General features: G+C 41.7%; 3 protein-coding genes across 7 annotated transcripts in view; 2 read left to right on the top strand and 1 right to left on the bottom strand.

The window, feature by feature from the left end:
- LOC113032036 (protein spire homolog 1-like) overlaps positions 1-4,261 on the top strand; it is a 37,142-nt gene extending 32,881 nt beyond the window's left edge. For all 4 annotated transcript variants that reach the window (XM_026184680.2, XM_080307884.1, XM_026184682.2 and 1 more), the window contains 4 exons: positions 172-242; positions 370-397; positions 670-971; positions 1,521-4,261. In XM_026184680.2, the coding sequence (XP_026040465.2) occupies positions 172-242; positions 370-397; positions 670-971; positions 1,521-1,776 (657 nt within the window). In that variant the 3' untranslated portion in view covers positions 1,777-4,261. The remainder of the gene's footprint in view (positions 1-171; positions 243-369; positions 398-669; positions 972-1,520) is intronic.
- A 466-nt stretch (positions 4,262-4,727) lies between these two features.
- drc9 (dynein regulatory complex subunit 9) lies at positions 4,728-10,320 on the top strand. 2 transcript variants are annotated; one of them, XM_080307885.1, is made up of 10 exons: positions 4,728-4,838; positions 5,077-5,197; positions 5,387-5,421; positions 5,516-5,622; positions 5,758-5,842; positions 5,953-6,099; positions 6,199-6,273; positions 9,476-9,607; positions 9,689-9,778; positions 10,146-10,320. In XM_080307885.1, exons 1-10 carry the CDS (start codon positions 4,803-4,805, stop codon positions 10,254-10,256), a joined length of 939 nt encoding a protein of 312 aa, XP_080164011.1. In that variant the 5' UTR covers positions 4,728-4,802; the 3' UTR covers positions 10,257-10,320. The 2 variants fall into 2 exon arrangements, with proteins under 2 accessions (XP_080164011.1, XP_026040882.1); XM_026185097.2 differs by having other exon boundaries at positions 4,739-4,838; positions 5,500-5,622.
- On the bottom strand, positions 10,319-12,834 carry LOC145431785 (uncharacterized). Its single transcript, XM_080307886.1, has 5 exons — positions 12,684-12,834; positions 12,119-12,260; positions 11,870-11,908; positions 11,471-11,614; positions 10,319-11,368 (listed from the first exon to the last, which is right to left on the bottom strand). The coding sequence occupies exons 1-5, from the start codon at positions 12,756-12,758 to the stop codon at positions 11,190-11,192; spliced, it is 579 nt and encodes a 192-aa protein (XP_080164012.1). The 5' UTR covers positions 12,759-12,834; the 3' UTR covers positions 10,319-11,189.
- Positions 12,835-14,746: the final 1,912 nt, after the last annotated feature.

Below are 14,746 nucleotides of genomic sequence, written 5' to 3'. Positions count from 1 at the left end.
TAATCTCTCTTTAATAAACAGGGATTACTTACTCTTTCTAAATGAGCACAGTTAAATTATAACACCATAAGTGGGTTAGGGAAACAGTATAACTTTTATCCTGAGAAAAATGTTTTTTTGGTTCCAAATACCTTCTTTATATTTACTGCGATCTCTATATTTCTGTTGCAGCTTTGCTTCTGTTGTCGAGCCAAAAGGTTTTCCTTCTTCACCTGGTCCTACACCTGCCAGTTCTGCAAAAAGTAAACAATTTCAGATGATTATCTTCATCTTTTTCATTAATACTCTTCTGTTTATAATTATTTAAGGATCTATGGCTGCTTTCGTTTATTCCTTCTCCTGTAACTTCTGTCAATCGTCTCTTTGCAGGCCTGTGTGCGCACAGTGCTGCAAAAAGGTAAGGCACGTGGGATAAATAAGTCCTCTTCTGCAGTATCACATCTTTGTGCTGGTGACAATAAAGTGGACCTCTTTAAAATAAATAAGTAAATAGTGTAAGATACTTCCTAATGTGGCAAATGGTGGTCACTGATCTTTGGCTAATTGCTTCCCAATCAACCAAATTCAAACTGACGACACTCTTCTCTCTTGTTTTGCATCATTACTGTGCTTCCATACGCATTGTGAGGAAGTTTTATCTCTTTCATACATGCCTTCCATCTCTGACAGATGCGGCTGCCATCCAAACCTTATTCCAGCTTGCCCATCTACTCCATTGGCTCCACCAACACTCTCCCCAGGGAGAGAATAAGTGCCATGGCTTCTGTAGGACAAGGACTGTCAGTGGCTGGAGCCCCAGGTCCATCTAAACCAGGAGGGGCTGCTGCATCCCCCGCTTTGAAAGAACCTGCAAAAGGAGCATCTAAAGGTCCCAGAAAAGCTCCTGGGGCAGCGACAACAGCAGCAGCTGCTAAAACTGACAAGTCCTCCAGTAACCCACAGCGCCACAGCATCCAGAAGACTATGTCTAAGTAAGAGCTATGAACAACACTATTCAAACTAGAAATAGCAGTGCAACAATCAAAAGGAGGAGATCATACATCTCGTGTTCGTCATCACAAACTGCACACACAATGCAAAGTAAAGGCCTTGTTCATTGTAGCTACTACTGCTTGGTACAGCGTGTCCTCTTCAGTCAGAAGATTTGTTGGGTGTTGCTGACATCTAGTGGATAAAATTGCAACTACCACATCAGAAACTGCTTGGCTGATTGTCAAACTTTACCAAATTATTCAGCGTCCTTATCAGAAAAGCAGCAAGACAATCATGAAGTTTGGATTTAATTTACCTGTATTATCATGCATGACTGAACTTTTCATTAAGTCTTTTCAGGATGAGTTGTTTCATGTGTTTTTTTGTTTTTAAACACATTTAATTGATATCCCATGGATTAAGTTAGCTATGAATGCACATTTTAGATAATTTGAAACCAAAGCTAATTCACATTGTTAATATATCAAAACAATGTTGTGTTTCGCTCCCGTTCAAGCCGAGCTCCTCTGCTGTTTCTGTCTCTGTAGGTTTTCGAAGCACGGCTCTTTAAAGTCTCATGAAGAACTGGAGCTTCCCCCAGAGCTGACGGAGGACTGGGCTACCATGGAGGTCTGTGTGGACTGCAAGAAGTTCATCTGTGACATAATCGCCTCCAGCAAACACAGTCTGTCACTGGCCACCAAGAGGGCTCGCTTAAAACGCAAGACACAGTCATTCTACATGTCCTCCCCTAAAGATAGGGAGGAGTACCATCCCTCTGAACGAACAATCAGTGAAATCTGAAACTCTGTATCTCTCCTTCTGGCTGCTTCCAGCTCCAATGGCACAACACTGGATATGATCTTACTGTATTAGTGGACGTGAGTCGGAGAAGGCTGCCTGAATGGCTGTAAGAACCTTGGTGGTGGATAGTGAGGTTTCTGGCTGCTGTGTCCTGATCGTGATCAGCTTCTCTAGACAGTACTGTAGATCTGCCAGTCTTTTTTGTGTTTTTTTTTTTTAATAATATCATCAATATATCAGAAATACCTTTAATGTGTGGACACAGGCATTTGACTCAACAGAGACAAAGTGCAAAGGGGACTGACTTCCTTCCTCCATGATGGTGCCACGGTCTGCTCCACCTAAACTCGCGTTCACATAAAAAGCACAAAACAGAAAAGCGATCGTATTGTAAACGAAGAGTGACGGTCATCAAAAAGAAGATAAAACTGTACATTTTGTATGGGCTATAATTTAGTTTTTTACATGTATGTACAGTAAATAATTACTCGATAAAATGTCACCCTCTGTTTTCAGTTCAGACTTTTGCTGATGATGCTCAGGGAGACTCTCACTCCTCTCTGCTATTGACAGCGCTCTTGAAACCATGCTTCCTTGAGGAATTCAAGCTAAATTACCCGTTTTATTTTCCTCCAAAGGTTGCTACACAAAGAGAAATATCACCTGCTTTTATGTTGACTATAGTGCCAAATAATAACTCCTTAAATAAATATGTCACCTGATGTAGTTATTGATTTATGCAGTGGTCTTGCTAATGGAGGAAGACCACCTCAAGCGCTCCAGTCTCTGTTAAAATGAAATATTCATGTGTAATTAGACAATGATCAAAGTTCTTTAAAACACTCCTGTCATGCTTTTTATTTTGCCATCTATAGATTGTTGTAATATATTAAACATTGCCACGCTTCAAATACTGATACCAGCCTATGTCTAAATAATCTCTCGGAGTCAAAAGCTCATGCAAACGTTGTGTTTGTGAGGGGCAGCCAATCAGAATAAAGTTGATCTGGCTCCATCAAGGCCCAGTATATGATAAACAAGGATTTTAACAAAAATATAGAGATTAAAATAAGCCCTCTGAAAAACAAAGAAAAACATTTATCAGTGTTTAATGCTAATAAATATTATAAATGTACTTGATCAGATCTGTGCAGGTGGTTTCGATCAGGGATAAGTGACAGCAGTGTGGTGCTCCAGTTATTTAGTTTTGCCTTTCTCAGAAATATCTTATCAAAGGTGCTTTAGGGGGAAAAAAGGTCAAAACACAGCTGAGGCTATGTTATTGAGATTTCTAGTCCCTACCATTAACTGGTAAATGCCTTTTAAAATCTCTTAAACTGCACACCACTTGGTATGCACAGATGTCTCTAAGGTGCTTTTTTTGTTAATTTGTGTGGTATAAATAAAGCTGATTTGAACTTTTTCAAAAGACAAGTTATAACATTAATTAATTCTCCAATCAGTCTAAAATTATGATCTCACCACAATCTATCCCAGCTTACTTTTGTGATGAACCAGTTTTGATCAGTTGTGAAGTTACGCTTGCACCCTGACGAGCTTCTATAGGCAAAAATCTCCAACTATCATTAAATACCGACTTGGAAATGGAAGCATTTGAATGACATCACCTGTTTCTAGGCAGAAGCAAAAGCACAAGCAAAGTATCTTTGATTAAAGGGAATCAAAACATCTAACAAATGTTGAGTTCACCTGCGATCCCCTCACTCCTACTCAGAGGCTGACTGAGGAAAAACACAATTTTAGGACTGTAACAATAATAATAATAATAATAATTTCAGACATTACTATGACCCAGATGGTTCAGATTTGCCTTTAAGTATTTTACCTGAAATATGTCCATTACAGCATCTTTTCAAAACATACCTTAAACTGATGCAACGCTCTTGCTTTCCCATGAATCAAGTTAATGATTTGTTTCTGTATGTTTGCAAAGATGAATCATAATACATAAAATAACAGCACGCTGCCCAGCTTTCAGTCACTCAGAGTTAATGTTAATACAATGCCTTTATGATTTCTTTTTTGTCATTCATAGTCTCATTGGCAGAGAGATATAACTTCCTCATAGCCCGGATGTTTATTTTACACTTCATCGCATTCCACGTCTTTTCATATTTTGCCTTAAAAGATGCCTTTTGTTATCGCTCTCATCTGTTGAACAGTCGTCTGCTGTTACTGTACATACATCGTTTCAAAGGGTTTGTTCTAACGTTCAGGTGTGTTGCCTCAAAGATGACAGTGCTGACAATGAGACTGCTGTAGAGCTGAGAGGGAAATTGTCCATGTGTGAAGAACAGGAGGGCTGCGAAGTCTTCAGAAGAAACCTCTCGGTGTGACAGACAGCATCATGCATGTACTACAGTGTAGCTTGTACCTTCAGTCTGTATTACCTTCAAGCTGTAACTCCCTGCAGAGAGTGCAACAAATGACAAGTATAAACAATAAACTGTAATGCAATAGCTGACCACAGCCTCATCATTTATTTATCCTCATCATTTATTTATTCATCTTTTATTTTAAAGTATCCAAAAACATAATGCCTTGTTTTTTCAAGTGTCTCCAAGTGTCTAATAGAGTTGGTAGGAAGTCTTTATTCAGTCCTGGATCATAATTTGATACCCATGAGGGTTACTAACGAAAAGAATTCAATTTCTTTTTAACTATAAAACACCAAATCATAAAACACAACAACAACAATAATAATAATAGTAGTAGTAGTAGTAATGGTGTTGTAAATAGACAATCAGAAGAAGGGAATTGTGTATATTTTGTATAATTTTGTATGTTATAATCTTTTATAATGCCTGATTGACCGGGGAAAAACAAGTTGTTCCTTTAGATTTTATTTATTAATGAATACATCATTTGAAGTTAACAAAAGGAGTGTTAAACAGGTCTGTAAATGTTTTACTCTGTCAATAAAGTTACAAGGGGAAAAAAGTGGCATTGTTACCATAGTAACATAAAGCCTGAACTTTATCTCCGGCTCTGGTTTCGTGTTAGAAATGGTTACTGGTATTCACAAAGCGAGAAAGAGAGAAGTAAGCCACAGTTTTTGCCTGGTACCCCTGCCACGTTCTTTGTCGTGAAGCGGAAATGTTAGCTAGCGCCGAGCCTAACGTTTAGCCTTCAGACACCAGTGCCAATGTCTCCGAGGTTCAAAGAGCTTGTGGTTTATTTCCGCAAGCAAGCTCTTAGACAGCGCCATGCTAAAAATAACCCATCTTTAAGAGTGTAACTTTGAATCTATCTGTTCATCGCTGCCTTCATTTTCTACAGGATGTGTTTATCCAGGATTCAGAGTCTGAGACTGGTAGCAGTACTGGAGGACTGTTCACACCAGCTGGAAATACTGGGACATATTCTCGCAATGCGGATACGCAGGGAAAGACCTGCACAGGTGATTTCACAGTATTACCACGATAACATCTGTCAACAGCTGCCTGCTGCTTTGATCTAGCAGTGTTGTGAAAAACTGTGTTTTGGGCGTTATTACATGACTGTGTGTGTGTGTGTGTGTGTGTGTGTGTGTGTGTGTGTGTGTGTGTGTGTGTGTGTGTGTGTGTGTGTGTGTGTGTGTGTGGTGCAGGAGAAAGCCAAGCTCAGGAAGTTGACAAGGGATTGGTAAGAAGCACAGAACACACTGAAAACAAACAAATAAACAAAGCCATTATTTATTCTCAATAATTCATCTCACTGCAGTGAATACATCTCACAGCTGATGTCCAAGCTACATTTGGAGCTGGAGGAGAAACAGTGTTTTAGCTCTCTGCTGCAGGCTGTGGAGGAAGTCGAGCAGAGGAGAAGGGATACGAACATGAAAAGGTTCTTCTTTGAATGATTTGCCAGTAATCCTGACCTTGGTGGTAAAAAAGAAGGGGGTGTTCTAAATAGAGGACAAGGAGAAAAAACACATGGAGAAATAATCAGCATCTATAATGTAAGTCACTCTCCTTTCAGGGAGGAAATGAAACAAGTGGACAAGAGAAGACAGACTCTTCTGAAACAACAAGAGGAGCTCCAACAGAAAACTCTCAAACTGCAGGTAAGAAACTGACCCATAGGGAACAACTGTGAATGAATAGCTGTAAGGGTCGAAAAAATAAGAGTTCAGTAATCCCACTACTTGGTCTCCATCCGGACCTGTATCTGCAGGTCATACACCATGAAGCAAACAAGAAAGATCATTTGTTAAAGATGAGAAGCAAAGAGAACATTAAGGAGAACGACACTGGGCTGCAGCTCAGGAAGATCCAGAGTGAGACCAGTCAGGCTGAGGCACTGCTGGAAGGGCAGCTGGAGGTAGGTCCAAATATAAGACACGCTCGGCTCTACATTTTAGATTTAAAGTCAAATGTTTAATGACTAAATAATAACCTTCATTGGCTCATCCTGTCTCAGCTGCTGAAGAAACAGTTGAAGGAGGAGGTGAGAGTTCACGAGGAGTCTCAGAAATTCCTGCTGAAGCAGCATGAGGTTGGTGAAGTAATACTATATGCAGCGTTGTGCAGCTGTGTGGCTTAGAGGCTGTACTTCAAAAAGGAGTTTTTCCTTCCCACTTTTGCCAAGTGCGTGCTCATGGGCGGTCATGTAGTTGTTGGGGTTTTCTCTGTATTATTGTGGGGTCTTTACCATACTGTATAAAGCACCTTCAGACAACTGTGTTGGGATTTGGTGCTACATAAATAAAACTAAATTGAAATTAATTAAATTAGCTTTGGAGCAGTTCACTTGAGATCGCTCGCTATTCAAAAGAAGATTTCCATCTGCTGTAATTTTTTCCCTGGTATTTTATCTGTATCCATGGAGAGCACAAGGAAGTCGCTAGCACAGAACAGGGTAGGCATCGATGACAACAAATATGACATTTGTTATAGATAAAGTCAGAAATACTATCACAGAGAGACGCGGCGGCGGAGTTGGGTTGCAAAGCAGCTTTGAGATGAACTGTGTCAAGGCTAAAGCAGCTTGAATAACTTGAATTCGCCATGTGATTGGATTCATAAGCCATCAGGAGATTTAACTAAACCAACACGCGGCCACGTCCAGATGCCTCCCTGACCGCTCCGCTCCGACTATCCACTTCTCTTGTTTTTTACCTATTTTTTGCTCTGGTTTACATCCCAAAATCCTCTAGTCTTATAGTATACGACAGCGGATCACTTGTAAACATCGGTGCCAAGGTTGCACATCTAATCTTGGACACTTTTAATCCTGACCCTTCCTGGCCGCCAGAGATTCTACGCGGCGCGGAGAACAACAAAGGACGGGCCGCTCATCCGAGGCACAGAACAAAGAAGCGCCGGGGAAAACGCGCTGGTATTAGGAACAGACTGAGACAGCAGGCGCATCGCGCACCACTGCCCAGTATCCTACTGGCCAATGTACAATCCATGGAGAACAAGCTCGATGACCTAAGAGCAAGGGTCACCTTCCAACGTGACATGAGGGACTGCAACATTCGACTCTGCATTCACCAACGAGCTGAATCGGTTCTACGGCCGTTTCGAGGTTAGCCAGGCGGCTAATGCTATCTACCGCCTGACTACCGAGGACAGTGACGTCATCAGCGAGAGACCGGTGACCAGCATCGCGGAGCATGACATCCGAGCGGCACTGAGGAGAGTGAACACAAGGAAAGCGGCGGGGCCAGACGGCATCACCGGCCGTCTGCTGCGCTGCTGTGCTGACCAGCTAGCAGGTGTGTTCACTTACATCTTCAACGAGTCCCTGGCGAAGTCTGTGGTCCCCACATGCTTCAAAAGATCCACCATCATCCCTGTGCCCAAGAACAGCAACCCCTCATCCCTGAACGATTACCGGCCAGTTGCACTGACCTCGGTAGTAATGAAGGTGTTTGAGAGGCTGCTGAAGAACATCATCTCCTCCTCCATCCCAGACACCACAGATCCGCTGCAGTTCGCCTACAGATCCAACAGATCCACAGAGGATGCCATCGCCCACGTCCTACACACCACTCTCAGCCACGTGGACAAGAAACAGGGTAACTATGTGCGAATGCTGTTTGTTGATTACAGTTCAGCGTTTAACACAATAGTGCCCTGCAGACTGTTCACAAAGCTGAGGGATCTGGGACTTAACAGCCGTCTGTGTGCATGGGTGTTGGACTTCCTCACTGGCAGAACTCAGGTGGTGAGGGTGGGCAGGTGCTTCTCCAACAGCATCACCATCAACACAGGAGCCCCTCAGGGATGTGTCCTCTCGCCACTGCTCTACTCCCTCTACACTTCAGACTGTGTGGCCACCCATGGCTCCAACACCATTGTGAAGTTTGCTGACGACACAGTGGTGTTGGGTGCCATCTCCAACAACGATGAGGCGGCCTACATGGATGAAGTGAAGAATCTGGCATCGTGGTGCCAGGACAACCACCTCCAGCTGAACGTCAGCAAGACCAAGGAGCTGGTGGTGGACTTCAGAAGGGGTCAGCACAGAGACTACAAGCCCATCATCATCAATGGAGCGCCAGTGGAGAGGGTGCAGTCCTTCAAGTATCTTGGTGTCCACATCTCCTCAGACCTGACATGGACTGCCCACATTCAGGTCCAGACCAAAAAGGCTAGGCAGCGCCTGTATCACCTACGACAACTGAGGAAGTTCAGGGTCTCTCCAAAGATCCTCAGGATTTTCTATACAGGCACTGTGGAGAGCATCCTCACACAGAACATGACATCGTGGTTTGGGAACAGCTGTGTGAAGGACCAAAAAGCTCTCCAGAGAGTGATCCGTACAGCAGAACGCTGCTGCAGGATTGCTCTCCCCCCGCTTCAGGACACCTACACCAGGAGATGCCGGACTAGAGCAGCGCAGATACTGAAGGACCCGTCCCATCCTGGCAGCAAACTGTTCCAACTTCTGCAATCTGGTAGAAGGTTCCGCATCTTCCGGGCAAGGACAGAGAGACTCAAGAGGAGCTTCTATCCCCAAGCCATCCGTGCCCTAAACACACACACCCGCCCTCTCACATCATCTATAATTGACTGAGACAGGACTCTTCCAGACACTAAACCAAGGAACAATGTACATTTCAATTCCTTTAATTTTAAATATGTTTATATTGTCTATCCTGTAAAATAGTCAGATGTCTATTCATATTAATGTACAGAATTCACCTGCTTGCTGCTACTACTGCACATTCACCCAGTGTATATACTATATGTATGTACATATATATATATATATATATATATATATATATATATATATATATATATATATATATATATATATATATAATGTTCTTCCTCTACACCCCCCCCCCCCCCCCCCCCCCAATTTTTGCACATGTCGAGGAGCGTGTCAGGCTACATTTCACTGTGTGTTATACTTGTATAACTATGCATGTGACAAATAAAGAACCTTGAACTTGAACACTGTGCTCAGTTTTGTGTGTGTGTGTGTGTGTGTGTGTGTGTGTGTGTGTGTGTGTGTGTGTGTGTGTGTGTGTGTGTGTGTGTGTGTGTCCTTTCAGTTTCTCTAAAACTAAAAAGCTCTTTCCTGGTTTGTCGCTTGTATGGATTCATAGTTTCTGTGGTTTGGGCTCATCTTTATCAAGTAGCTGATCTTTTTGTGTTTGTCATTCTCCAGAAGACTGTTTATCTCATTAATTTGATTGCTGATAATATGGTGAACCTAACTTTGCACTGTTGCTGATCAGGAGCTGCAGCAGCTGCTGCATGAGCTGCAGAAGCACACAGAGCAGATGGTGCAGGAGAAGAGCAAGCAGCTCCACAACATGTGCTTCAAAAAGGACCTGAACTTAGACAGGCTGGAGGACATGAAAATGAAGGTTGGCGGCTCACGGTGCTGAACAGATGCAGATGCTAATTAGTTCGTTATTAAGTGAATGTCAATTACTTCCTGATTTCAGTTCAAGGAGATGGAGCAGATGGTGATGGAGGACAGGGAGGAGCAAGAGAAACTGTACCAACAGCAGGCACGGATCAGAGCTGCCACCAAGGTAACAGTATCCAACACAGTTCATGCTCTTTAAGTTCGGTTGTTCTCGTATTCAAGAACAACGCTAAGGAATACGAGGGTATTCAGCAGGCAGAATGAACATGGACTGCGGCATATTCATTCCCAACCACGGCAGACGGCTGCCCCTCTCTGAGTCTGGTTCTGCTGGAGGTTTCTTCCTGTTAAAAGGGAGTTTTCCCTTTCCACTGTTGCCAAAGTGCTTGCTCATAGTGGGTCATATGACTGTTGGTTTTTGCTGTATGTATTATTGTACGGTCTACCTTACGATATAAAGCACCTTGAGGTGACTGTTGTTTTGATTTGCCGCTGTATAAATACAACTGAACTGAATCCCTGTTTCTGTGCAGCTGCAGGCCTGGTGGAGAGGCTGCATCGTACGCCGAGGACTCTGCGGTTTTAAAAAAGCTGAGAAAGGCAAGAAAGGGAACAAGAAGGAAAGAAGGAAAAAGAAGAAATGACTTTTTGATAGTGCTGCCGAATGTCATTGACATGATCATCTGAATAAAAACAAACACTAATGCAGTATGTGAAGTCTTTATTATAAATATAATAGCAGTTACCGTTACAACAGTTAAAACTCATTCATTCATAGTCCTCTTACTCAGTTTTATGTACATAACAAAGTCACAGTTATTTTATATTAAGCAATATCAAATATAGAGACACAGGAAATCAAAATTACCTCTGGTAATAAATACTACTAAATAGTCTACTTTTAATGACCATAGGCCATACATTTTAACCCAAGCCCATATCATGACGTGACAGACATAAGATAACATTTGGTAAATGGCCTGTATTTGTATAGCGCTTTACTAGTCCCTAAGGACCCCAAAGCACTTTACACAACCTGTCATCCACCCATTCACACACTGGTGATGGCAAGCTACATTGTAGCCACAGACACCCTGGGGCGCACTGACAGAAGCGAGGCTGCCGGACACTGGCGCAACCGGGCCCTCTGACCACCACCAGTAGGCAACGAGTGAAGTGTCTTGCTCAAGGACACAACGACCGAGACTGTCCAAGCTGGGGCTTGAACCAGCAACCTTCCGATTACAAGGCGAACTCCCAACTCTTGAGCCATGATTGCCCCCGATTAGAACATTTACATAACAAACAAAAAGCTTTCCCTCATGTCAACTAAAAGAGACCAGAGCGAAAAATCAACAGTCATGATGGTCAAAATGCCCACAAAACAGCTCTTTTTTGTGTTTTATAATAATAAACTGCTTATCTGGCAGAGTTTTTGATTAGCAGAGACATTGTTACCTCTCACCTCCAGACTGAAAATGTTTGCCCTGATACTAAGCTGAAGTTATAATCGTGGCTACAGTGTTTCTTGAGTCTGCATGTGTGTGTACATGTGGCACACTTGTGAATCTTCCGTTTTAGCTGGACGGCTGGCTCATATCAACATGCATGCTGTTGTTGTCTCCAATGATGGTGTAGCTGACGTGGGAGCTGTGGATGCTGACACTCGGATGCTCTTCTGATGGAGGAAGTGGTGGCAAAGCAGCATCCTGTGCTGACTCCTGTTTCCCACCGTAGCAGCTAAACCTCATCTGACCTGTAACACAACTCAAATTAAAAGCTTGCACTTCACATGAGTGCAGTCGGCATAGCGTATTTTAAAGAGATGTTCAGCTGGCCAGGCTTTGCTGTTACACACCTTTCATGTGGCGCTCAGTTTCCTGCATGAGAGGCTGACACTCGGCCACTGTATGGGTGCCGTTTCCAATGACGCAGTCAATCAACGTGGAGTTGCTGATGTTGACGATCAGTATTGTTGACGGCGGACTCTGAAGGGCCATTGCTGTGTGACGGGGAAAGCAGGAGAAAAGGGAAGAGAAAATGAGAAGTTGTTGATCCATAGTGATGTCACAGTTTTAAGTTCCTGAATGTGCGGCGAACGTCAAAAAAAAAACTTCCATCACGCAGTACGCCTCCAGGCTCGTGAAAAATAAGTAATGGAAAACATAAAGATGGGGAAAAGGGGAAGCAAAAGATTTTACCAAAAAAGATTTAAGGAAGCCAACGTTTTATTGAACATATAAAGTTAAAATGTTACCTTGAATGTTTTTATTCTCCTTGGGCTGATGAGTTTTAGCTGTAAAGGCAATAAGAGAGGGAAGGTTACTTTTTTACTAATGACACATTATCTTTCCAGCTTACACAGACAAACTGAAAGTTCATCGTGATTATAACGACAAAACACAAATAAACAGATGTATTCATGCAATTATAGTTATGTAAAGAATAAATGTAAAATCTACCTCCAATAAAGTCATTTTTGTTCGGTTTTGTTTTTGTTTTTTACCTGAGCAACATGTGACTTTTTCACACATCACGGGGTCAAAAGGCAGGCAGAGCAGCTGACAGGCCCTTATGCAGCTCTTCTGCACCGCTCTTTGCACCAATTGGATCACGGTGGCCACGGTGGAGGTTTTAGATGGCATCACCTGGAGGGAGGGGGCACAAAAAATACATTAAAAAAATATGAGTATGGATGACATGACGTCTTTTAAAATGAAAACGTGTTTTTCTGCAGAGGCAACTGAGTCGGCGGTTTTTTCGTCTGCAAACCACATCCCACCCGGACAGGCCACCTGTGTATTATATCTAGGTCACGTGACGTCTTCCCTACAACAAGTCGATGAGAATTTTCTTTCTTCACGAACAAAACACGGAAACCGTGCTACATCCCAAAGAAGTTTTAAACTTAAGCAAAACTACTTTAAAAGTATTTCCCCCACATTACAAATAGTGAAATGAAATACATGGTATTCTACAATAGGACATGATAACTTAGAAGAGAGGCATACTCAGATTTCAGACATGACATCCCGCCCGTTATTGAAGCAGAAAGCTCTAAATAATCTCACCTGATTTAACAAGCTTCCTTCTTTCGTCTTTGCAAAGCTGTTGTTAATAAAAGGAGACAGTGGCAGAGGGTCCATCTTTCGCCAGTTTGTGATACTGTCCTTGTGAGACGCGCTCGTACTCACGCCGACTGATAAACCGTAGTTTGGGAAAAGCCCCTGCGCATGCGCACTTTAACTCGGGGTTTCCATGCAGTTAACTTCAGGTTCAGAGGGGTTTCTCTGTAATGTTTGTATTGCTGTGGACATTATTCTGTTACACTTTTGTGTTTTATGTGATTGTGATGAGACAGTAACATTAGAGATGCTGTTAAACACTAAGTTAAAGATTTCCTTCTTTATTTTCACGCAGATGCGACCTTCACTAAACCTCGGACTTTTTATTTTCCCCTTGAAATCCAAAACATGTCCTAATGATTTATTAACAAAAAAGACACGATCAAATCTAAATTACTTATATTTTGCACTGTAGCATCGAGGCCGATAGCATGAAATGATGCAACTTCGTGCAAGTAGGTTTTGGTTTGTGGTTAGCCTGCTGAGGCTGCTAGCAGGGTAGCCTAACAGAGAAATCTTTTCAATGTGTGAGTGAAATCTTTTTAAATGCGCCCAATAAAGTCAGATATCAACCATTTGTTCTTCTAAATTATGGTATTACATGAAATAAGTATAGTTATAGATGTATATAAAGCAGATAAAGACTGTTAACAAGATAAACAATACCCGGTCTTTCTCATGAGGTAATGGGGCATCCCCGCACACGCATACTGTTTCAGTGGCGAGGCAAACTGTGGGCATCTACCGTAAGCTAATATGGCACACAGCAACAAAGACCCAGAAATTAGTGTAAAATCACGAATCAACTTTTAAAATGTTTTCTTGTAATGTATTAAAGCTTATTCTAGCCCCCATGTCCGATTATTATATAAGTAGCATTTACCTGTCGAAGCTGGGCGGGTTAGAGCAGATGTTTCACAAGGCATATGTCTGATTTCTAACCCCTTGAGAGTATAAAGCTACTATAAAAAGGAAATCTAATCATCATTGCCTTAAATATAAATCGATGCCTGCTACCCGTCATGTAACCTAACAATGACCACAAACCCCTTGTTTAGCTTTTGTCAGTTAAACATGGCTCGTCATAAACTTGACCACAAAACTCTAAAATTGGTTATTGCATTACAAGTAAGATGATATCTTTCTTACATCTTTCTCCATTTCTGCACACCTGTATACATCCAGGACACAGACGGGCAAGGAAGATTACTGCAGGGGGCTGCAGTCCATCAGGAGGTTGCAATCTATCGGGACCAGAGATGGGCAGTAATGCGTTACAAGTAACGTGTTACTGTAATCTGATTACTTTTTAGAGCAATAGAGCAACAGGACCGCTTAGTCTTTGACTTTATTTATTTTCTGCTGTGTTTTACTTGCATCTATTTGAAAGAGTGAGTGTAAACACAAAAAATATTTTATTTTATGTGCTGGAATGTGTAGAAAATAGGTTTAAATGTTAAACTAATTTATTCAAGTCAGAGAATGTTGCATATAATTAAATTTTTGCTTGATGCATAAAGTTAAAAGATTAAAACTGATAAAACAAGTTAAAAAAAGAGACTTTTCCATTTGATTACATTTTGTATGATGGATTATGTAGAAAAAGTAGAATTGGGCTGAAAGCTCTATCGCTTTATCACCTATTCAGGTTGTAAATCGTGTTTTTAAAAAGTAACTAAGTAAGTAAGTAAGTAATTACTTTTGAAAATAAGTAATCAGTAAAGTAACGGGATTACTTTTTTGGGGACGTAATCAGTAATTAGTTACTGATTACTTTTTCAAGTAACTTGACCAACACTGATCGGGACCAGTACCTCAGGGCACTGAGCAGTTGGAGTAACAATCTTAACAAACTAACAGGCCTAATAATAATGTCATAAAGACAAGAAAATGCAAACAAAAATGTGTTTATAACCAAAAATGATATTGTTACTTATTAAGCAAATAACAAACTGAAATAACAGTCCTTATTCACACATAATAATCGAAGAATATAATATTTCCTATAG

The sequence above is a fragment of the Astatotilapia calliptera genome, chromosome 11 (genome assembly GCF_964374335.1).
Source record: "Astatotilapia calliptera chromosome 11, fAstCal68.1, whole genome shotgun sequence".
Classification (NCBI taxonomy): Eukaryota; Metazoa; Chordata; class Actinopteri; order Cichliformes; family Cichlidae; genus Astatotilapia; species Astatotilapia calliptera.
The sequence above is the reverse complement of the archived record's forward strand: the minus strand, read 5'-3'. Positions and strand labels throughout refer to the sequence as shown.

Coding starts and splice junctions, on each gene's coding strand:
- LOC145431785 (XM_080307886.1), bottom strand. CDS start 12,758: ATGGACCCTCTGCCACTGTCTCCTTTTATTAACAACAGCTTTGCAAAG. Junction 11,615..11,869: donor GGAGAATAAAAACATTCAAG/GTAACATTTTAA, acceptor CCCGTCACACAG/CAATGGCCCTTCAGAGTCCG. Junction 11,369..11,470: donor AACTGAGCGCCACATGAAAG/GTGTGTAACAGC, acceptor GTTGTGTTACAG/GTCAGATGAGGTTTAGCTGC.
- drc9 (XM_080307885.1), top strand. CDS start 4,803: ATGGTTACTGGTATTCACAAAGCGAGAAAGAGAGAA. Junction 5,198..5,386: donor GCAGGGAAAGACCTGCACAG/GTGATTTCACAG, acceptor TGTGTGGTGCAG/GAGAAAGCCAAGCTCAGGAA. Junction 5,843..5,952: donor AGAAAACTCTCAAACTGCAG/GTAAGAAACTGA, acceptor CTGTATCTGCAG/GTCATACACCATGAAGCAAA.